Here is a 24,339-nt window from a genome sequence, read left to right on the forward strand (position 1 = left end):
AGCGATATTAACTTTGAGGATGTGATACTATTATGCAGTCATCTCTTCTCCTCTCCCCTCCTCTCCTCTCCTCTCCTCTCCCATGTTCCATCCATATGCAGAGGCGGGAGGATCTGAGAAGTTCTGCTATGAGAAGCTGAATACAGAGGGCACAGAGAAGGGCAACTGTGGATTGGATGGAGAGAAGTGGCTCCAATGCAGCAAGCAGTGAGTGCATCATACTGTACAACTCCTTGTCTAATTATACCATATTCCTGTAGTGTGTGCTACTCAGGGAGGCTGGTGAAGGTAGCAATCAGTCCGGGCTTATTGTTAATGCATGGAACTGGATAAGAAATGGTATCAAACACATGTACCATTCCTTATATCATTCCATGCATATCATTGAGCCTATCCTCCGATTTCCCACTCCCCGGCCTCAACTGGTGGAAGCGTACATCAGTGTAATATCCATGCATTGGCAATCCTCACATGGCCAGTTCTCTCACTCTCTCTTCCTCTCCTCTGCAGCGATGTGTTCTGTGGGTATCTGCTGTGCAGCAACATTGGGCGCAACCCCCGTATCGGTCAGATGAAGGGAGATATCACCGCCACCTCCTTCAACCACCAGGGCAGGCTGGTGGACTGCAGGTGAACACAGCGGCCCTAACCATACTGTACCTGGCAAAGCAGAGACAACATGCTCACTCAACCTTCTCTCTTTCTCTCTCTCTCACTCTCTCTCTCTCTCTCTGCCTATCTCTTGTCTCTTTCACCATCCCTCTCCTATACTTTCACAGTGGTGGCCATGTCCTTCTGGACCACGAGACCGACTTAGGCTACGTAGAGGATGGGACGCCCTGTGGGCCGTCCATGATGTGCCTTGACCACAAGTGTCTGCCCATCCAGTCTTTCAATATGAGCACCTGCCCCAGTGGGCCCAACAGCCAGGTGTGCTCAGCCCACGGGGTGAGTCCAGGGGAGCAACTGTAATCTCCAGGTGTAGGCCTGTACCGTCCCTCCCCTGACCATGACTATAAGACCATTATGTCAGCACTATCTTCATTTGTGCTTGGTCATTACGATTTGGTTTCCACAAATAGTGCCCCATTTTGCATTGTTAAACTAGTATCTTGATTCATTCCTGTGCTGCCTCACTTCCTGTCTATGTCATACCTGGCCAGGTGTGCAACAACGAAGCAACATGCACCTGTGACAGTACCTGGGCGGGGACAGACTGCAGCATGCCAGACCCCCCTAAGGAGCTCGCGGCTCCGGAGGATGACGGACCCAAGGGTTGGTTTCCACATTTAGAGACACTGGCATCATCTCACACATAATAGGCTCAAAAACATGCTTCTCTGATTACAGATTACCCTACCCCATTCAGCTTTGGATCTGGTGCGACTGTAATCAGAGAAGCATGTTATTGAATCAACAGTATGATGTTATTGCTCAATCTATCCATTGTTTTCCTTTTCATACCCTTTTAGATCTAAATAGCACACGTCACAGAACAGTTCTGGGTGTTAAGGCATATGGAAGATCATTCAAGATGGTACAGACACACATACTGTTAAACACTTCTAATGATTACCCAGGAGAATAGGTTAGCTGCGATCTCATACATTACAGCAACATACTGTCATCAGATCAGAGAATGTTAAAAACACACTTAACCTGGAACACATGTATCTCATAATGTATTCATGAGTGAGTATTTGTATTGGCAGTATGTCAGTGGATTTTCCAAAGGCCAATACAAGGTATTTTGACAGGGGGCAGGAGACTGGTATGGACAGTTACCATGGGACGGCATCAGTATCCCCATAACACTGAAGCAGAAGGCTGCTGTTTGTTGTTGACCAGGTGGTAATAATACTCCTTTTCCCTCTGCGCAGTGAGCGTGGCTACTAACAGGCTGATAGGGGCAGTAGCAGGGACCATTCTGGCCCTGGGGGTGATTTTTGGAGGCACAGGGTGGGGAATAGAGTAAGCATCTTTAACCCTTTCACAGCTCTCCCGCTCATAGTGGTGCCTCCCCAGTGTGGGGAGGCCTGAGCCCGCGTGTGCGTCCCGGTGGCTTTGTGTTTCTCGTGTCGGTGGTGACCATATACATGTCATGTGATTGGATGTTTTCAGTGTCATGTGATTGATCGATGGATTCCCCTCTTCCCACCATTTCCTGTTCCCATTATTATTGGTCCACCTCTCTTCTTTCTCCTCTTTTCCTCCCTCCTCTTCTCCCTATTATTACTTGTTGTCATGTGGCTCCTCTTCTGATCCTCTCCTTTCTGGGGCGTGTGGGGCATATAGATCACAGACTAGGGAAGTGACCAGTGGTGACATTTGGCCTGTCTGTCAGTGGTAGGCTGTGTGGTGATTGGGACTCCCATTGAGAGCGCCAGGTGGCCATTTGCCACTGCTCATATCCACACATGACTGTACTGTACAAACCACCTGTCAGTCACTACCTTCATGACTGTACTGTACAAACCACCTGTCAGTCACTACCTTCGTGCAACCATCAGTGGAAGCAGAAGCAGATAAGGATGAATATGATCACTAGGCACATAAAGGTAATTAAGGAGTCAAAAACTCAAATCAAATCCAAGATATAATGCTGTAGATTCTAGAATAAGTCTATGACCTCCTTTCGTTTGCTATGGGCCATCATTGTTAGTTTATGGGGACCATTGCTCTGCCCATCTTGAAAGTCTTCATGATCTTTTCATAAGCTATCACCTTCTCTAACAGTAGGGTGCCTTAAAGGTACACTTGAATACACAAGTACAGTGCTACATCACGTTTAATTCACTAACACTACTAGGCATAACATTAAAGGGGCCTGATAAGCATGCAATAATATACAACAGACATAAGACGATTAAATTGCTATACTCATGCTATATGTTCTTGTTCTTAAACATTTATATTATATCATTCATGTGCAGAGAACTTCAGTGCCGTACAGTACGTGAGGCACTCATGTCTTTTTCCCCCCCATAACCCCTTCGCAGGTCCTAGTGCTACTAATCTAATAATAGGCTCCATCGCTGGAGCCATCCTGGTGGCTGCCATAGTGCTGGGGGGGACTGGATGGGGCTTTAAGTAAGCAACACGCTGCATGTCTCTACCTCCGTGACTCTGGCATCCCTGCTGCTTATAGACACCAGGGTTTGAGCTCCTGCCACAGAATACAGACCCAGGGGACACACATCATACCTGATACGTTTGTCAGATGGGCTTTAGTCTACACATAGACTTACATACATTTTATAAGATCATCTGGCATGTGTTTATGATTCTTTTGCTTTGATTATACTTTTGCTACACTGTCATGGGATGGATACAATATTGATGATGTTGCTGGAGAGGGGGTAGATGTGGGGATCATCTGTGAATCTGTGGCAGAACCTCAAACTGATTGGACGGGCACAGCTCAAAGCTTGACATGCATGTTGAGTACTAAAAACAGACTTCTCTAACCCTAACACTGGGGAAGATATCACCTGCTAGTTTAACAGAGTGATAAAACCAAAAAAAACTAATAGTCCTCTTGGTAACTTGTGTTTCGATTGAGATTTCTACCAGGAAATAATTGTTTCCTTTCTCAAATCTAAACATAGCCCATGACACTTAGATACCCTTCAAGATTTCACATGCCTATAACACAATCAAGCCAGCTAGTCTACTGTATACAGTATGCTATGTTAACTAATCTGAGGTATATTAAGTTCCAATCGCTAACAAATAAGCCTGCTGTCTCGAGCAACAGGGGTGTTACACATCTTAGATTAAAAAAAAGTAGGGGAAAGAAATAACTGAAAAGTCTAATACTGCAGCCACCAACGCATGCCAATTAGTAAAGCATCATGTTTTTCACCAAGAAAAAATATTTCTGCATGTTGACCTGGTTGACTTGGAGAAGGTCAGTTCATTGCACAAAGGCTGAGCCCAACCCAGGAAGACCTGCTCCTGGGTTGCCATACTCTTTTCACTACCATAATCTTTTTTCTCAATCCGGTACTTGTTCGAGGGTGAGAGTTTAAGCGGAGTGGTGAGAGAGAGGCCAGGGCTGTATTGTTGGCCGCAGCCTTTGTGCCATGGCTGGCCACAACCACCTGGATGGCCAGGCTCCGCCCTAGAGCAGAGCAGGACTCCCGGACCCGCCCACACCAGCTGCCATTGCTGCCTGCTTCACAGACCTGGTACAGACACGGCGCATTGCACTGCATGACCCACGCACAGCAATAGTGCCATCTACCACTGGCCTACTATTGGAACAGGTGCATGACAGACTGCTAGAAGCCCCCACATCAAGCCACATTACGGGGAGGTTATGCATATCTCCTTTTGTCGTATCTGTAGTACAGTCAATTTAGTAGTTGTTGTTGTTGGTTGTCGTTGTTGTTGTTGTTGTTGTTGTTGTTGATGTGGTTGTCTCCTCTCTTCCCCCTTTATAGAGTACATTTTTGTTGGTTCTCTCCCTCCCAGATGGTAATGTTTTGAATGGAACTAATGTCTTTCCTGTGACAAAATGGTAATGAAAGATATGTCCTATCTCTGTCCTTGTGTCCAAGTGCCGCATGGACTAGTGCCGCCTCATCTCGCTGTCTCCAGTAGCCTCCCATAGAGACTGCAATTGTATCATGTTGAGCACAAATGAATCATGATCATTTTACAGTATGTTGCCGATAATTCCTTTATTGGTCATTCCAAAAGTGAACCACAAAAAGCCCTATCAACACATATCAACAAAATATTTTGCACATATCAATACAGGTCAATCTGTTCTGAAGTTGCCTCACTTAGGCTATTGGCAGTAGTGAGTAGTCCAATGAGAGAGCAGACATGGCTGCTGGTGTAACGCTGGAGTTACAGTAGATCATCAGACCTACTCTAAACCCATCTGAAGAAATGAGCGTGGCTGCTACCATGGTGCACTGTATCATAAACACCCATGTGGCACACACTGACTCCTGTCTTTTCTCCCACCATTTCCTTTTGAACAAGAAATGTCAAGAAGCGACGGTATGACCCCAACGCCAGCGCCATCTAACGGAGGAGAAGAGGTGGCAGCCGATGGCACCCTCCTGGCCTTTGTTAGTTGGCTACTCCACTGCTGGACTGCACTTACTGATCTTGGCAATAGCTTTACTTGAAAAAGTAGAGGACAATTTAACACATTTCCATATTAGTTCATGTAGAAATGCAGCCTCTTCAACCCCCATCCACCCCCCACCTAAACAAGCCCATCCTGACCTGTAGAGTGACAGAACTTCCTCCTCCATCCTTAGTGCCAGTGCACAGGCGTTCAGGGGGGAATCAACACCGTTCTCTCACCCGGGCATGATCTCCTGCACAGAGCTCGCTGCTCACTGGCCCCGGCATGAAGAGCCCTCGCTCCAGGACTCTGCATGGCTAAGAAAGCTAGGAATACACAGCAAAAAAACTAGAGAAAAACACTGAATCATCAAAACAGAGGAGATAGCCTCATTAAAAAACAGCCCAGTGGTAACCTGCAAAAGGCTCCTCCTCCTCCCTAAGTCACTTATAGGTACTGTACATCATAGGAAGAGGAGTAAGGCTGCGTGTTAGGACCCAAATGGGGCATGCAGACCACATTCAATACATGGAAATATAAACATAGGGCAAGATTGTACATAAGTGATGAGGAAGAGTTCAGGTTTCTGAATTAGACCATATCATTTTACACAGACACAAATTGCTTTTGTTTTAAGCATGTTGTATAGCGGGTGTTTTTGGCAATGTTAATAAAAAAATCAATAACGCTATTATGATTTGAGGCGAAAAATGCTATGGATAAAATGAACATTTAATAATCAGCCTATTAGGTATTCAGCAAAGTTATTACACGCTACATACTGTATTTATCTAATATAGAGGTCAAAGGTCAGTATATTCAGTACATGGACAGAGCAGAGTCAGATCAAGGGGTATGTGTCATTTCTAGAGGTGGATGGAGAGGGCCGAGCACAGCGATGACAGATAGAGCCTGATTACAGCCTGACAGATACAGTCTCTGAATTACGTCATGAGGTTCCCCTAAGTACTTCCAGTAGTGACTCAAAAGCCAAAGAATCAATCACGTGAATGTTTGGATGTTGTCGCACACAGAGCACTTTCCCCTCTGTCTGCACCCTGAGGTGCCTCTTCCCAGTGCTGCAGGCAGTTACACAGTCTGCCTATGCAGACTCTCACCTGGCCAAAGGTCTCACTAACAGTCCTCATCAACACCCACTATACTGGCTTGGCCTTGTGCTCTCATGAACTCTTAATAGAAATCAAGTTCAGCTCTTCTGATACGCTGCATGCATTCACTATAGTGGGCTTATAATTCTATAAGGGAGTCCCAAAATCCGCGAGAAAAATATGCTACAAAAGATAGGTGCATGTCAACAACAAAACATTTATTAAACTTTTATTTACTATGCAAAGAAAGATATTGCACAAACGTATGGGTTAATAAATGTAATAATGATATCAATATAACCATGGAAATACAAAACCTTCTGCTGATTAGCCAACCTTTTGTATTTGGCCACTCCCACATCTAACACATTAATTTTGCTTCAACGTACTCAAAATAAGATTGAAAAGCGTAATTGAGTTCATATTTCCAAATGAAAAGAGAGAGAGCATCCTTCTTTAATCATTTTTGTGTGTTTTTCAACCAATCTAAGATTGCATTTCTAATCTGACACGTGTTGAGGCCTAAACAGGTTACTTGTCCAGGACTTTTGTTTCCAGCCCAGCTGACAGTTGGTGTGTTCCAGGTGCTGCCATAGCACTGGCATTGTGGAAACCTCCATGTTAGGCATCATCTCTTGTCCCTCTCAACACTGCATCTTGTACAGTTGGACCGATGAATAAACTATTGAAGTATTTTACCCAAGGTGCACTGTCTTTCCTATGAGCCAAATAGTAGTACACAACTTTGAGCAATTGTGAAGTGTTGCTGCATTATAAAAGAGCATGCAGAAGTAGAGGATGTACAGTACATACAGTTAAAGAATGGTATATTCCTGATAATTGGTTGTGTTCAGAATTTCTATTTATGGATTGTAAGCTGTTATGTGATTCATACTGACCATCACCTCCTTAAATATTCTCTAATATTGAACAGATAACCCTCCCGGTGAGCATTAGTTTTACTCTGTGTGAGCTTATCTGTATTTCCTTGACCTAGTGACCTTAACACATAAGACTCCTGGCCAAAGTAAGGATGATTCGAAGGACATTCACTACCGGAGCCTCTATAAACAGTATAACTGTACTCTTCTGCAAAACTTCTCTAAGTGATGTTGTTGCTGACGTCACACCTGTGCACTGTTTAAAGCCAACTAATGAGTAATCGGTCTTGAACTTCTTGTCTATAATCACTCCAGCATTATGATTTGAACTTAAGAATTCCTAATTGTAGTGAGTGGATGGCTTTCTCTAATTCTAGTGTTTCATAGTGTTTCATAGTCTCAACATCAGTGACATAAAAGGTGGAGCTTGCATCATAAAACCCATCTTGAATGCGTCATCAAAGGGATGAAAGAGAGTGACAACCCAAACCAGCCCATTTATCGGTGGCCTTTTCCAAAAGGCTGTTATTAACTCTGAGATCACGCGTGCATGTGGCATTTCACTAAAAGCATTGGCACACGACAAACGCAACACTCACTGGAACACCACTGTGAGTTTGGCCTGCATTGAAGCCGGATATCAGGATAGCCTATGACGTCTAAGGGTCAGACTGTCAGTCTCCTGCTGTCTTCCTCTCTGGGGCTCCTCAGCTTCATGGAAACTGGCTGTGTTTATTGGTTTACAGTAAACCGAGTTCAGTCAGTCTCTATCTATGTTTTAAGCAAAGTTATCCTGTAGCGAAGATTGTGTGACATAGGCCTACAGATGAATTAAGCTTCCCACTGCTGTGAGGACTGCAGAGCCACTACCTATCTCCCGCCGTAGACTGAAGACCCATCTCTTAACTGTCCCTCCTAAGACCTATTTACCCCTCTACCCCCCTGTACAGTTTCTCTACTGTTAATAATAATAATAATAATAATAATAATAATAATAATAATAATAATAATAATAATAAATAAATAAATAAATAAAATAAAAAACATTATGACTGCCAGTGGCCCCTGGCTCTAGCATAGATTGCTTTTTCTTATGATGATGGATGGATTCATTCACTTACCGATGGATTCACTTGCTTTGGATAAAGGCGTCTGCTAAATGCCAAACATGTAAAACACTTTACTAAATTGCATATGTATAGATAATTATAATTTTGCATAATTTTTAAATGTCACTCACAAAAGTTTACATCTACATTTCCTGTTAATAATCTTAGTTTTTGACTAAACAGTCAATTCAAAACCTTTCCCTATATGTATTCGGACAATTTGATCAGCCAATGTAAGTAAATCTTGGTGAACTGAAATGCAGCTGAGGTATAGGTCTAAAACTTAATCTTACTTTATTTTACCAGTGAAAATGAATTCACAGTGAGAGACTAAGACGAATGATTAGGCCTAATATGGCATTCGTACAGCACGACTTTGGCTAAAGCAAAACAAATACGCACAGATCTGACAGGCAGCGTTCTCTCAATTCCATGGCACTAATGAACTCTTTGCCCGTCCCCCTTGATAGATAATAGACACTGACGTCGATTTGAAAGCTAACACATACTGTTACTGTTGCGTACTGTATTATAACATCGAGTGGTTGCTCAAACTATCACCCTTCTCCAGCAAGGTAAGTCTCTGTTTTACACCTGTTGCTTTTGTACTATCTGGAACTAAATAGTCATGTTTGTTTGCATAATTTAGGCCCTGCCAATACAATAGTAATATTAATGAATAAAATGTAAAATCATTACAAATATAAATGTCATAAATGCAATTGCTCACTCAATATAAATGTTTTAATGTTAACTCATGTCATAATATAATTGCTCATTCAGAATATAAAAAAAGACATCATGTTGCTTTCAATTTATTCATGATAATCAGTCAAATTAAGTAGTATAGGTCTATTATGGTTTATCAAAATGCTAATTTAAGTTAAACCACTGATTTAGAATGGCAGACACTCATAAAAGCATCCATAGTTAAATCACATATCCAGTGATGGCATTATCATGTTTTGTGATTGATTGTGAAGATTAGGTCATTCAACAGTATGGTATACTAACACACCTAATTTGTCTTAACATGTTATTCACATGCAGATGGATACTGTGTTTGTCAACATGCTCCTGGCTAAGGTGCTGCTCCTGGGCTGTGTGTGTGCAGTGCCCCTCCAGGGCCAGAGACCAGGGCAAGTGGACCCATTGACTCTGAACCGGGCTGACCACCAGTGCTGGGAGTCCTCCTCAGCCCTGCTGCTGGAGATGCGCTCCCCCAGGATAGCTGATAATGTTCCTGCCTTCTGGGACCTGATGGTTTTCCTCAAGTCCTCAGACAACGGGAAACATGGAGCTCTGTTCTGGGACCTTGCCAAGGTCTTCTGGGACATCTATGTGGACTGTGTCCTGTCTCGGAGCCATGGACTGGGCTAAAGTGGCCCCATGAACAGATCACTGCCATATTCACTGACAGTAAGTGCTCTGACACGGTCTACTGTGGCAATCTGACCCTAGGCATTTCCATGGTATTAAGACCCTGTTTTACAGTAATGCACATATAATTATATTTATTATTATAATAATATAATGAAACTTGATAACATTTTTTTTTTTTTTTGGAGGGGAGATAACCAGTGATGTAGTGGAGGAGATAATTGTGTATATTTATTGGACTGATGTTTAGGCTGATGTGGTAGCAATAAGTGTGTGCTACGCTTCAGTGGGTACCTCTGTACACACTGCTACAGGTGAATCTATGAATAAAACGAAATTAAATGAAAGTTTATTGTTACTAATTATTTTTTTCTGTCTTTATCTTTAGTTCAGGACTCTGACCAAGTTGTCCAAACTGAAGGTGTTCTCTCAGGGCTGGTTCAAGATCCAGGTTCAACGCATTGGACCATACATTTCTATTGATGTGTTTAAAAAAACAAGTCTTTGCTGAGTTTAGCCTTTATATTTTTCTTCTTCAATAAAACATAAAATGAACATACAATTAAAATCTCTCCATTGTGTCTGTGAATAAAATAATGAATGAATGAATGAATGAATGTACATGTATGTGTTTACATTTTGTGGATGGTGAATTACGTCTGCAATTACAGCCTATTGATGTAAAGTGCATTACTCGCGTCCTCTCATCCGTCTTCCACTCGCTTCGTACTCAGACGCATGTGAGAACATCTAGGTCCCTCCCCACATTCTCCTCCAATACTTTTGAAAAGGAAATGAAAATGTGTAGTACACTAAAATGTTTTTATTTTTTTTTATTTTTTTTAAATAAGATGATTAACAAGTATAAAACAGAGGTTTAAATATAGTTTTTGTTTGGTATTTTTGAACTTTTGTTGACATGCGTAAGTGACATTTTGTTTGTAAAAGTTTCAATGTTTTGATTATGCATGCATGGGGGGGAAAACATGCATGTAACAAGGGTAGGCGCAATAAGCCATGGCTTCAGCCTACACCTTTTTGGTCCTGGTGTTATGCATTGTGACTGTGTAAATGTTTTATATCTGTATTGTGAATTGTATAGGGGACCAAAATAAACATTCTCAACTCAACTCAACCCAATGCTCTTTGAGAAGGAAGCGAGTGGAGGACGGAGGAGTGTTCGTAGCGTCACGCACGTGGGTCACGTGTCCTCTCGCAGGGTACTTTCGATATTGTACTTCCGTTTTTCTGTATTGCTACAGTCGGTTAATCGACTGAATGGAATATGACTATTGATACGAGGAAATGTTTTGGGACATATTCATAACCTCTTTTTTTACTGTCCATAAGTGATCAGGTAGGTCGACCCATTTACCATTAAGACTCTGGACGTATAAAAGCAGATATTACTGAGTGTTCCAAACTTAGTTGACAGGTATAAAGTTTTCTTGGGTGGGACATTTAGATGTCAGTAACATTCGGAATGTCTTTATGCGTTGGGCAAAATAGGCTATGACTGTCGGGATTCTCAACTTCTACCGCTTGTTAAGTCTGACGTCAAAAGTGACGTTTAGCCATTTCCAAGTCCAAACCAGAAATTCCCCGCACCAGAGTACCTGTGAACTACAGTGGTAGAATGACAGTTTAATCGTTTTTTAGACTCGGATCTATTCATACAACAAGGGACACAGCACTTTCCCGTTTTCTCCATATTGTCAGGGTATTTGAGCCTCGGAAAAGCGCTATATAAATATAATTAATTATTATTATTATTTCGGCATTTCGAAGACAGCGCCTCAGCCAACGTTGGACCCGGACCTACGTCACGACTTAACAAGCGGTATCCGGCGTAGGCTCCTGTAATTTACGAATTAGTGTTTTAATAAAGAGTTTTCTCACTGTCATTTCACTGACTTGATAAATCACCTTTTAAGGATTATATTCTAATTCTATGAATATACTGGCTAATCCTTTAGTCTTTGAATTGACAATTATGTACCATGTCATGTCCAGTGTAATCATGGATTACAATCAGTGAATTTGTAGAGATCAACCAGAGTAATCTATTGCTTGCAGGAGATGGAGTTCCAAAGCCTGCTGTTGCAGGTGGGACAGGCCCTGAATAGGGATGAAGTACAAGCACTTGCATTTCTTTGCACTGAAACACTGGATAAAGACCTGAGCTCAGTGTCCTCGGCCAGTCAACTCTTCTGTCTTCTGACGGACCAAGATCTGCTATCCCCAGAGCAACCTTACCTGCTGGCTGACCTGCTGCACACCATCGAGAGGCACGACTTGACCCGAGAGCATGGTCTCAAAGACAAGCAATCAACAACTGGAGGCCTCATCTCTCCTTACAGGTGGAAAGGCTACTGAGTCCATTAGAGCAGCCACTTCCACACAAGTAGTAGTAGACAAACAAACAGAATCAAACAAACAAACAAACAAACAGAAATGTCATTGTTTTGTAAACATTCTGAACACTAATATTAAATTAGATTAGATTAGATTCAACTTTGTCATTGCAATTTAGCATCTAACCAAAAGTGCAAATAGTGATATAAGAACATGATATAAATAAAACATGACAATGATAGGTAAGTGTGCAATATACAGTATGTGCAGAGGTAGTATTGTAAACATCAGTTTAGTTTAGAGGTATATTCAGTTATGAGTTATGTAGGCTAAGCTATATCAAGAGACAGATGTGCAATGTGCAATATACAGTATGTGCAAAGGTAGTCTTGTAAACATCAGTAGTGTAAATGTTATAGTGATCACATTAACCAGGGATGTGCAACCATCATACTATTGTCATTGTCATAGTATCCAAGGGTGGGGGGTAGTTTAGCGGGGTGTTTGGAGGGGTGGATTGTTTAACAGAGGGATAGCTCTAATATAGACTAACGTTGGGTTATTGTTAAGCATACCATCTATCTTCCATATGGAGAGACAACACTGTTATGTGCACTGCAGTGTGAACGCATCCTAGGTTTTTTGTTCATACTGTATCCATTTGTTGTAACCACCTGCAGAAAGCTGTTGTATGTCCTGTCTGAGAACATCACTGAAGAGGAGTTGGGAAACATAAAGTTCCTGTTGTACAAGCATCTCCCACGTAAAAAACTGGAGGAAGGTGTGGTGAGTAGTGTGATTAGTCAACAGAGCCTCAATCCTGAGGATTCAAAATAATGTGATATATCCCAAGTACTATTTTAACAGATGTACAGGTGCTGCTTACATATTTTGGTGCTGCAGTGCTCTCAGTGTTAACTATACTGTATTCTGTATGCCTTCAGACTACCTTGGAAGTATTCCTTGAGATGGAACATAAGGATCTTTTGAGCAATACAGAACTTGACCTTTTGGAGAACATTGTTGGTAGTTGCTGCCCCGCGTTGAAAAAGAAAATAAGCCATTTCAAGACAAACAGAGGTACGTTTCAGTTCCTATATGACTAAAACATGAGTTATTAGTACAAATGAGATGACAGTGGTCAAGTCTGGTCATGACTCAGGCACACACACTACATTCCTGTAGTCTAGCTATTATGCCCAGGCAGAGCAATAACTCAGATCTCTACATGCAAATAAATACATAAATAAATACATTAAATACATGCTACATGTATTTAAACAGGACCAATAACAGAAGAAACGAGAGAGGGGATTTTACGATCAAAATCAGCATCTGATGTTTTTCAAGAAAACCAGGTATAGTACAATGCTCTCTGTTACCCTGTTGATCCAGTTGAATATTTACTTGGTATGTATTGGTTGTCACGTCTCACCATTGTTACTCTATCCTCAAAAAAAGAAATGATGATCTTTTTTCATTCTTCCTCCAGCAGGACGCTTTCCTGCTTCCGAAGAGACCTCTCTCCTGTGGAGAAGAAGGTAGGAGCCGTGATATAGATACTGTATCAAAGATATCAAAAAACCCATGTATCAATTAATCATCAGTTTATGTATGTGGTCCATACCTTACATTCTTGTCTGTTTTAGGATTTGAGCAATATGGTCATTCTAATGAGCGGCTCATCCCACCCTCGTACTTCCGAACCTCTACAAGTGTGCAGCCTTCAGCTGAGGTCAGTGTCTGCTAAATGTATCTAGTCCACACTTCGGAACACTGATAGGGCTTTCACACCGGCAGTTCCGAACGCCGGTTCGCGTTCGCGTTCGGAAACCTCCGAACGTTGGCGCTGTCTGGCGAACGAGCCCGCGTTCATACCAGTGTATCGTTCGCCAGACAGCGCCAACGTTCGGAGGTTTCCGAACGCGAACGCGAACCGGCGTTCGGAACTGCCGGTGTGAAAGCCCTATGAGGGAACACACCGTCCCTCATGTCCTCGTAGTCACTTCTCATTCCCTCTGTCTTCTACAGGTTTTATCTCTGAATATCTCTCTGGGTAAGTCATTCACTGAACTTACTGTAGCACTGTATATACTCTGCCTCCGCAGTGTGTCTCATTACAGAACTCACTGAAACTGTTATGTGTTGTGTTGTGTGCCCACAATCACCAGACGTTCCCAGGGTCCCAGATACCACAAATGAGGGACTTTCACATAGGCTGGGACTGCTGAGTACCAATGAGGACAGCAGTGCTGCCCTAACACAAGGTAGTGTCTCTACCACCACCTGGGCCCCTATCCTACCTCTTACAGTATGTCCATTGTGTTTACCGATTGGTGTGAACTGTCCCTTTAACATAACATACCGCTATTGACTCATGTAACCTGTGTCATCTCTCAAATAGAGCACAGCTGCCAGGTTTCATGTGTGTCCTCACCCAGAGACGAGAACACTCACCTAGCAGAACCTCCGACTGGAAACACAAAGGAAAAGGTTTATTTAGTGCTGATTTAAAATATATATATAATAATAATTGTTAAAGGCACAAAAAAGTGCCTTTAAAGAGATCTTTAAGGTCATTAAGATTCAACATTACTGCATGCTTATACTGAAGAAAGTAAGGTGCCCATTTTCCTAGGCTACTGTTTCTGTGATTACAGGTGAAGCAGTCCTGTACTAGGTCAGAACAATATGCTATTTATTTGTAATTGTAGGGACTGGGAGAATATGCCATGACAGGAAGACAGAGAGGTTGCTGCCTGATAATTAACAACCACAACTTCCAGACGTCCGAAACCAAACTTAATAACAGGGAGGGAACAGACGTTGATGAAAGTAAGCTCATTTCAATTGACCCCTGTGATACCTTTCCCTCCTCTAATATTTGTTTGTCACTTTTTAAAATATACGATATGCCTATAAGACAACTTTGTCTGTCTGTCTGTATGTCTGTCTATAGAGAGTCTGGTGAGCGTGTTTCAGTGGCTGGGCTTTGTGATAAAGACGGAGAAAAACTGCACTAGGGAGAACATCCTGTGTCTCTTGAAGGAGCTGGGGAGAGAGGACAGTAGTCAGATGGACTGTGTTGTGGTCTGTGTCCTGAGCCATGGCCTGGAGGGCAGTGTGTACGGGGTGGACGGCCACAGGGTCAATCTCACCGAGATCACTGAGCCCTTCAGTGGACTGAAGTGCTCCTCGCTGAAAGAGAAGCCCAAACTCTTCTTCATCCAAGCCTGTCAGGGCAACATGGAGCAGCAGGGAGTCCTCCTCCAGTCTGACAGCCCTGGGCTCAGCTCTGCCAACAGCTCCACTCACAGCACTCTCCACAGTGACGCCGTGGTACCCAGAGACACCATCCCCTCCGGTGCTGACTTCCTCTTAGCCATGGCCACTGTACCTCACTATGCCTCCTTCAGAGACAAGAAAAAAGGCACTTGGTTCATCCAGTCGTTGTGCCAAAATCTATGCACCTTGGTTCCCAGGTTAGTGCTCAGAACTGTGACTGGTTTGTCTCATTGGGCGTGTGTGTGTGTGTGTGTGTGTGTACATTTTGATCCTTGCTCTTGGTCATATTGTATCCATCTCTCGTAAAATAATCAGTGAAAATCGAATATAATGATGTGTAGAGTATGATTGGTTAAATCATTCAATCATCTGATTTAAATAACCTCTCATGTGTCTTTCCCTCCGACCAGTGGGTTAGACTTGCTGTCTATTCTGACGAAGGTGAATGATGATGTCAGCAGGAAGACTGACTCCTGTGGCATTAGGAAGCAGATGCCCCAGCCGGCATTCTCACTCAGGAAGAGAGTGGTCTTTCCTATACCCAAAGACCCACCTCCCAGCCTATTTTAGCCTCCAGCGAGCGACTGTCCCCACGCTGCTGTCCAGACAGTATGCTTTAGGCATCTGTCAGGGGTTGTACTGTATTATACTGCTGTAGTAGTCCAAGAGTTGTGAAATCAACATATCCCATTTTTAAAGATACAAATGTGAGTGCCAGCTTTGCCACAGATTACATTATAGTTTACTGTGTTTTTTTTTTGTACTATGAATGAAATTACGGAAATATTTTTTTTTACGATACAGTTTTTAACTAAAGAAGGCTGAGTAGAAGAAACAATAATGTGAGAATAATTGACTGTACAACCCTGTTTTTGTAAACTGCCTATTTCTTATCTATTGTGTACATTGCACTTCTGAGTCAATCATGAATACACTATGCTATGCATATTGACATTGTGTTGTTGTTTTATTGAAGAAACCAGACAGTTTACAGTGTACACTTAAGTTTAACTATAGCATCATATTTTCAAACGTAAGACAACATGGTATGGCACAGAACAAAGAAGGAACATTGACAATCAGACATGTATTGGTGTGGTCATGAACTGTCGTCTGAAAGGAGCTCTGGCGGTTCTATCATGCGTCTTGGGGCCAACCGACGTAAGCCTTTTCCAAAGTCTGCCATACGACAGGTCTGCCATAACAAGACGTCAGACACCAACATAAGCAGATTTCATAAATGTTACAATTTCTCTGTCTGGATGGAAAACATAACCAGTACCAATAGCCTTACCATAATGTCCAGTTGCTGTTGTGTCTGATGAAGAGCTGTTCTTAACAAAGTTGTTGTAACATCTTTTTCTGTCAGCTCCACACCGAGTCCCTAGACAAAAATACAAACATACAGAGGTTAATTCTCCCACCACCTGCATTTAGGCATACAGGTTAACGAGAAAGAACATTCATCTGACCTGTTTCTCCTGTTCAAATCTAGCATGGAGATCTGCTATTTCTGTCTCAAGGGCCTTTCTTTGTTCATCTTTTTCCTGCTCACTTTTGTTCAACTGCATACGTGCTGTTAAGAGAATGGTATTTTTTTCACAAAAACTTTAACATTGAAACAGAAGAACTGTACAACCCCCTATTCCTAATACCAAGGCTTTACTGTTAAAAAAACAACAACTCACAATGCATCAGCTGGTCCACAAGAACCCTCTCCTGCTCCTCTTTCCAGCTGTTCTCCTTCTTCAGCCATTTGCTGTGCATCTCCTCAAAGATGCTGTCCTGGAGCAGGATAACACAGTGTATGTGGGAATGTTTGCAGTGCATTTCAAACAAGAGTCACAACACACATTGTTGAGTGGAGAGGGTGACAACAATCAAGTATTTCCTTTCAGTAGACGGTGATCTACCAAGTTCCAAATGGTCAAAAGTGGCAAACAGGATATGGTTTCCTCACCTTGTAAGTGCGGAAGGAGCTTCTGAGGAAGTTGTAATCTTTCTCTAGTAACGCTGTGAGGATTGACAAATGTAAAAAGCATGAGAGTGAAAGAGGCAGGATGGAACGGCACCAGTATTAGATAGTCAGAGCATCAAGCAGTCCCTCTTGTTCTATACCGTATCTCTCCTCAGCACTGCTCCTCTCTTCTTCCAGAGTCTTTGTGTGGAGGGCCACCACATCACTGATATCAGACATCTGAGCCTGAATCAGCTGTCTGTAGGTCAGAGGGATAGGGATAGGGTTAGGGTACTGGGGTGTATGTCGTGTAAATAACCTTTTGCAAGCCTCTCATAATGTAAAACAACAATTGTTGTGCCCCATGCAACTTTAATTATTTGTCTCAAATAATGAGTAAGGAATCATATGGTATCATGGGAGCAATTGTATGTGATGTTTATTCCCTTGAGGATGCCACATGTCCTCTAGCTGTAGGTTTGAGTACCTACTCCATCTCCTGTTGTTGTTGCTGCCTGACTCTTTCTGCTCGTCGCTCGGCCTCCTCCAGCAGCTGTTAAAACATAGAAATAACCATAAACACAAGTGAGACAGAGATTATATAGACCGGGACATGTGGAGTATTTAGGAGAATATCTCACCGCACAGCAGCTGTGCTGGTGGGACCGCCGTTCATCCTTCAGCAGAGCCGTCAGCCTCCCAATCTGCTCCTGCATGTCCTGCACTACCGCCTGCCTGCAAGACACAAGGGCATGCATGGTGTAGGCGCAAGATAGAACTCTGTAGAAGTAGTAGTAGGCTATCCTCACATTTCCATAGTTTGGGAAACTAGAGACTCTTCTGTGGCTGGAGTGCCACACTGGTGGGTTGAGGAGTGCAAGTGCAATTGGATCTCTGTTGTATATGCTATTATGTATATGCCTGTATTCTAGGTTTTCACAAATCCATAGTAATCCATTAGAATTGCCAAAATCTAGAGTCTATCAGAAAGACATATCTCTGTATCAGTATTCATCAAATAAATTAAACTAACCTTTATTGGCATAAACAAGACCACAAGCACATCACTGTAACAACAGTCAGGGACAAACATAAAGCCTCAAACTTCATATTTTACCCCAAATGTTATAAAATTGTTCAAATTGTCAGGCATATTCCATCCAGTTGACATTGGACACTGGAGCTCATAATAGAATATGGAATATTTTTTGGGTGATAAAATACTGTGACGACGGCAGCCGGCATCCAATAGGAATGTGCGACGTAGCGCAAAGGATTATGAGCACTTAAATGCCTCTTGTCTTGTTCGATCAAATGACTTGGTCCCTTTATGTCTTTATGACGCAGTGTGCAACTAGCCAGCAGATGGCAGTATAACACCCATGACCTGACATACAACTAGCCAGCAGATGGCAGTATAACACCCATGACCTGACATACAACCTGCGGAAGGAGAATAGTCCTGTTAACCCCGTGAACCTGGATGTTGATGAGTTGTCACGTAAAATCGGCAACTCCCCCCTGTTCGATTTGCCGGTGCAGCAACCCAATAATATCTTGTTCAATAATAATATACTGCCTAACATAGTACTATCGTGTAAGCCATGTCTCAAGACGGATATCAAACAACAACATTAAGGACCACTGGGCTCAACAACAACACGAGGTCTGTCTACATCCCTGTACTATGGTAGCTAGTAGCTAGCTCACGTTAGCCCAACACACATTGTTTCCATCATAGCTACCCACAGTTGTTAGCCATTGTAATGATGTTGCCAGTTATATCTCTTGTTTGTGGCCCATTGAACAGATCAGTATGTTATTGCCGCAACTAAATAGGGTTCCACTCTGTTAACATAAGCTTCAATAAAACACTTCAATCCGTTTTTTTTACACTAGTATACTAACTGATAGCTTTCTTAAAACAGCTTGAATATCCAGCAGCAGCAACAACACCAGACAACTGTCCCTGGTAAGACACCCATACAGATCCTTCACGAGTACGGCACCAAGGTGGGGAACCTGCCCGTGTACGTGATGGAGAAGGCTGAGGGAGAGGCTCACCAGCCCAGCTTCATCTTCAATGTGACCCTCGGGGAGGTCTCCTGCACGGGTGAGTCAGATGACATGATTGTTGTCCCACGTTTTTGCCTTATTGGTGTGTAGTCATTAGTGCTGCTATGAGTATGAAATGTGTGTTTTGATTTGATTTTTGATTACAGATCCCCCATTAGCTGGTGCCATAGCAACCTAAGTCTTCCTGGGGTCCACTTAAAAACACATATCAGAAATAATCACAGATAAAAGAACCATGAATTGCAAATACAGAAGATAAAAATCTGAAAACACATACACAAATAATCACAGATAAAAGAACCCTGAATTGCAAATACAGAAGATTAAACATCTGAACAATTCAATCATGCATGATCACTCCAAGGAGCTTAGTACTTTCAACTTGTTGAATGACATCACTTTAAATCCAGGTTTGGGTTTGTTGATCACCTGTGCCTTGTTCCCCAACACAATGCTTTTAGTTCAATGTTAAAGACAAGTCTATTACCTAATACCTACTATCCAGTCATGCACAACTTTTAGTTCCCCGCTCAAAACGTCATTAAGTCGTGTGCGTGATGGTGCAGCATAATACAATGTAGAATCATCAGCATAAAGAACTATTTTGGCGCGCTCGGTAGCCCAAGCTAGATCATTAGTAAATACTGAGAGGTGCAAAGGTCCCAGGCAACTTCCCTGTGAAACACCACAGGCTAGACCTCTGCTATTTGACAGACTACAATTTAGATACACCTGCTGTGATCTGGAGAACAGGTAACTATGCATCCACATTAATGCAGAGGAGTGTAACCCATAACATTTAAGTTTCTCCATCAAGAGAGAATGGTCAAGCACATCAAATGCAGCACTGAAATCTAGCAACACAGCTCCCACCAGCACAGAGTTGTCTATAGCTCTAAGCCAGTCACCAGTCATCTGTATTAGAGTGGCCAGCTCTATATGCATGTTGAGACTATGTTGCTAGCTTATTTAATTGAAAATAAGCTTGAATTTGTGGATACATCAACTTTTCCATGATTTTACTGTGTGTTGGAACACAGGTCAAGGATCTAGTAAAAAAGCTGCCAAACACCAGGCTGCTGAGTCTGCCCTGAACATCCTGCAAATAGAGACGGGGACACCGTGAGTTGTTATACACACACACACACACACACACACACACACACACACACACACACACACATACATCTTGCATGGTCATTTTTTACATTTCTGAAGCGCCTACTACAACACTCCATGAACTCCCTAATGAGCTTTTCCCTCTACAGCCTTCACATAAAGCCTGAGAGCAACGGCGTGACTCCAGAGCCTAACGACCAGCCCAACTCAGTAGGCATACTGCAGGTGACTTGGACTAGTTATTATCCTCAAAGGACCTTTTTATGTGTGGAGCGACCATTCTATAAGACAGCTTTTAGTCCAGCCATTTGAACACAGTAACACATGTTGACATTGAGTACATAAGGCTTTACAGGTGATGACGTACTATCATGTCTGAGTTACGTTTCCTGTGGATTTGTGAATAAAGGAGCTGGCACTGCAGAGGGGATGGCGCCTCCCTGAATACACTGTCCTCATGGAAGCGGGCCCATCTCACAAGAGAGAGTTCACAGTTACGTGTAGATTGGAGTCGCTAACAGAGACAGGTGTGGTAGATTGAGGGATTGATTTTAACATTTCCTGTGCTTAGCAAGGTAGTTTAGTCACCCATTTTTACATGTCATCCACATGTATCCAACAGCAATGGGAAATTCCAAAAAGGTGGCCAAAAAGGCAGCTGCAGAGAAGATGGTGTCAAAACTTCAAAATCTGTCAGGTTGTCCTGAAATCACATGGGTATGTATAATTATGTTTCTGCCTTTGCTATTTCACTACAAAATAAAGCTGCAACATATTACCATGAATGTAATGTATGTCCCTTGATCAACTGATTTCAGTCACCAAAGCCCAGTGTCCGATTGGAGAACTTGCGGAACTCGCCTGCAGAGAAGATAACGCTACTAAGAAGGAACCCCCTCAGCATTCCCAACACAGATTACATTCAGATGATGTTGGAGCTGTCCAAGGAGCAAGGCTTTGAGGTCACGTACTTTGACATTGGTAAGATTATCCTTAAGCAATGAAAAATAGATACGTGCATCCTTGATATGTGCAGCTTCACTTATCTACCTGTGATGAGCCCAACAGGAGTGATCAAATCATGACGAAGGCTACTTGTTGGCCGAAACGTTTTGTGTTGGAATAACTATAGCACTTGGGAGCAGCAGTTTAGTGTGAATGCTTTTCTTTATTGTGGGTGGAATCCTAACTCGAGATCTGAGTACATAACTCCAACATCATAACTTTGACGTGCGCAGATCTTCAGCTAGGATCCCACCCTATTTGATCATCCTTCCCTTATGTTGACCATGAATTTACCATTAGTGTTTTCAAGTCTGATCAGACACGTTAAGAAATCCCGGTAATTCCTCTCGATATGTTTGCACTGAGACCACCTCCTCAGGGGGACTGAGTTCGGTTTGTTTTGCTAAATGTTATGTTAAGATATTTGTTATTCTCAGGGGAGCTAAGTGGAGTAGCACACTAAGGCATCAACCATGTAATTGCAGGGGTACCCGGTTTGATTCCGGCCATCAGCCTATCCTGCATGTCATCCCTCCTCTCACCCATCCTACTTGTTAATCTCTACTGTCTATGTTTGTTATTCTCAATCGAAACAAACCCCACTGGACTCATAACAAGTCTTAGGGCCGGTTTCACAGACAAGGCTTAAGCCTAATCCTAGACTAAAAAATATCTTCAATGGAGATTTTACATTGAAAGTGTGATTTAGTCCAGCACTAGGCTTAAGCCTTGTCTCTGAAACCGGCCCTTAGTGTCTTATTGTTATCCTGGTTCAGATGTAGTCTTATGGTCTATAGTCTCATGGAGAGAAAATCTCTCCCACAAGAGAGACCACAAGACTTATAGAGAGAAAATAAGGCTGGATGTTTTTGATAAATCTTGTGAGATTTATCCAAATAAGCCTGGATTTTCCTTGTGATGTTGATGAAATAACCCCCTGACGTCTTGTACTGTCCCAGGTACAGTGTGTAAATGTATGTGTTTTGCCCTGCAGATGAGCTGACAGTGAACGGCCAGTACCAGTGCCTGGCAGAGCTGTCCACCTCCCCTGTCACCGTCTGCCATGGCACGGGCATTTCCTGTGGCAACGCACACAATGACGCTGCACACAGCGCACTTCAGTACATCAAGATCATGGCCTCCATCAAATAAACCTCCACAAACCAGCACAGCTGTTTCACCTGCGATGTAATTTATGGAACTGAGGAAAAACCCATTTGATAACCTATGAAATATGTATGTTCTCTCTAGTTTATTTGTTTGTTTGTTTTTTTACTGTAGAGCTCACACCACGTAGAAGTGGTAGATGATGGTGGCAGTATAAATAGGAAGGCCATTCAGACAAATCAACTGTTTTTTTTTACAACAATGACAAGTCACCGACATTCATCATGGCTCCTACGGTGTTTTGTTGCTATTTTGTAGTTTGTTTGACCACTGCAGTCTTGTATCAGAGGATACATTTTTAACAGTGTTTGCACGAACAAAGGAGAGGAAAATAAATTGTTGCTCTCTACTCATGTAGACAGTATGAGAATTTAAACAAATATATTTAATATACTCTTACTGTAAGTAAGACCCTAATTTTCTCAGTGGGAAGTTGATGAAATGATGAAGCAGATGTAAAATGGGCTGCTTGGATAAATGAAGTAGGAACACACATTGTATACAAAATGAATTTCACATTTGTGTTCGCTTTGATGTACTTGGAACTATGTTTGTGCTTTATTTTCTTGGTTATCATATTTCAATGTAGATTCAAGATTTAAGTACAATTTGTGCTACAGCAATAATCCCCCCTATTTACCAGTTAGCATAGCATACAGGCCATTCTAACGTTCAGTTGGATTTTAGAGCAGTTTTTTTGCAGTTACTGTACGTTTGTTTGAACTATGCTGTTTTATTCTGTGATAAAGAGGGATTACGTGTTACCTTGAACAATACCATGAGTAGCTTTTTGTAAAGAGAGCATTTCTCCACAGTAATATACTACTGTAATTCACAAACAAGACTGCTCAATTAAAATTTTTTTACATTTAGGTTGATTTGTGCTCACATTGATATGGCATGGTCAATATCTAGGTTCTAAAACACCAGGGGAGCCACCCCTCCTAAATTTCGTTGTTGTTTGGTACCTGTACTGTAGCAATGACAATAAAGACCATTCATTCATTCATAAAAGCATTTGACATATTTGACATAAGTTAATGTTTAAAAGTTATGTTGTGCCACCATGTATAATAGAAAGCTTTGATTTTGAGTTTGTGTTGGGCTTTACCCTGAAGTGATCTGAAATAATAGGCCTACTGGAATGATTTGTACAACAGATGATTTCACCATTACCCAAATGTTTGACTTGTATACATGGGCCCATTTGTCTTTGACCAGCAGAATAAGTGACTTGTTGCTTTTTCTTTCATGAAGCATAGATTGGACAGTTTAATTCAGTTTTCCTTTCACAAGGTGTTATGTAAGTCATGATTTTTATTTGACTCCAAATGTAGATGTTCTGTCTACTTGATGTTTTGATGATTTCATCCCCATTATTTGCTGTGTGCCTAGTCATGTTACTACAAAAGATTAAATGTGATGTGTGGGACATACATGTCTAATAAATCTACTGGTTAATGGCCTCATTCCAAGGTCTCCCTTCTTAAACCGTCATAGATTGGAGATTGAATAATTTAGAATTCAAGGATAAGTAACCGAGAAAAACGGACAATATAATTTATTGGCAAAAGTAGGCACAAACTGCATTTCTACCATCTACTGAGCAGGAGTAATAGATAATAACATGTGTTCACTGGGAAAAAAGCTGTTTACTTGTAGCTCAGCCCTGTCTGCTCTGTGGGACATTAGTCTGTCACATTCTTTTAGGTGAGAGACTATCTAGACTTTTAGTTTGGTTAGAAAGAAGGTACAATATAGGTTGAGATAGACTTACCATTAGCATCTGAACACCTGACTGGATTGGCAC

At 42.1% G+C, this 24,339-nt stretch overlaps 3 protein-coding genes across 3 annotated transcripts in view; all 3 read left to right on the forward strand.

Moving 5' to 3' along the window:
* The window catches only part of adam23b (ADAM metallopeptidase domain 23b), a gene marked incomplete at both ends in the record, with an annotated part of 18,538 nt that extends 13,497 nt beyond the window's left edge, over positions 1–5,041 (forward strand). The window contains 6 exons of the mRNA XM_080536464.1: positions 102–207; positions 511–630; positions 780–948; positions 1,164–1,275; positions 3,000–3,090; positions 4,996–5,041. Of these exons, the coding sequence (XP_080392590.1) occupies positions 102–207; positions 511–630; positions 780–948; positions 1,164–1,275; positions 3,000–3,090; positions 4,996–5,041 (644 nt within the window). The remainder of the gene's footprint in view (positions 1–101; positions 208–510; positions 631–779; positions 949–1,163; positions 1,276–2,999; positions 3,091–4,995) is intronic.
* Positions 5,042–10,815: 5,774 nt separating this feature from the next.
* Positions 10,816–15,903, forward strand: casp10 (caspase 10, apoptosis-related cysteine peptidase). Its single transcript, XM_080535511.1, has 13 exons — positions 10,816–10,922; positions 11,642–11,925; positions 12,601–12,706; positions 12,865–13,000; positions 13,205–13,278; positions 13,413–13,461; positions 13,570–13,655; positions 13,952–13,976; positions 14,092–14,187; positions 14,325–14,413; positions 14,635–14,755; positions 14,880–15,402; positions 15,616–15,903. The coding sequence occupies exons 2-13, from the start codon at positions 11,645–11,647 to the stop codon at positions 15,773–15,775; spliced, it is 1,746 nt and encodes a 581-aa protein (XP_080391637.1). The 5' UTR covers positions 10,816–10,922; positions 11,642–11,644; the 3' UTR covers positions 15,776–15,903.
* Positions 15,904–18,690: 2,787 nt separating this feature from the next.
* Positions 18,691–23,985, forward strand: prkra (protein kinase, interferon-inducible double stranded RNA dependent activator). Its single transcript, XM_080536158.1, has 8 exons — positions 18,691–18,828; positions 19,091–19,275; positions 20,279–20,360; positions 20,507–20,582; positions 20,767–20,884; positions 20,980–21,074; positions 21,176–21,338; positions 22,357–23,985. Exons 1-8 carry the CDS (start codon positions 18,767–18,769, stop codon positions 22,512–22,514), a joined length of 939 nt encoding a protein of 312 aa, XP_080392284.1. The 5' UTR covers positions 18,691–18,766; the 3' UTR covers positions 22,515–23,985.
* Positions 23,986–24,339: the final 354 nt, after the last annotated feature.

The sequence above is a fragment of the Nansenia antarctica genome (genome assembly GCF_963989245.1).
Source record: "Nansenia antarctica genome assembly, chromosome: 7".
NCBI lineage: Eukaryota > Metazoa > Chordata > Actinopteri > Argentiniformes > Microstomatidae > Nansenia > Nansenia antarctica.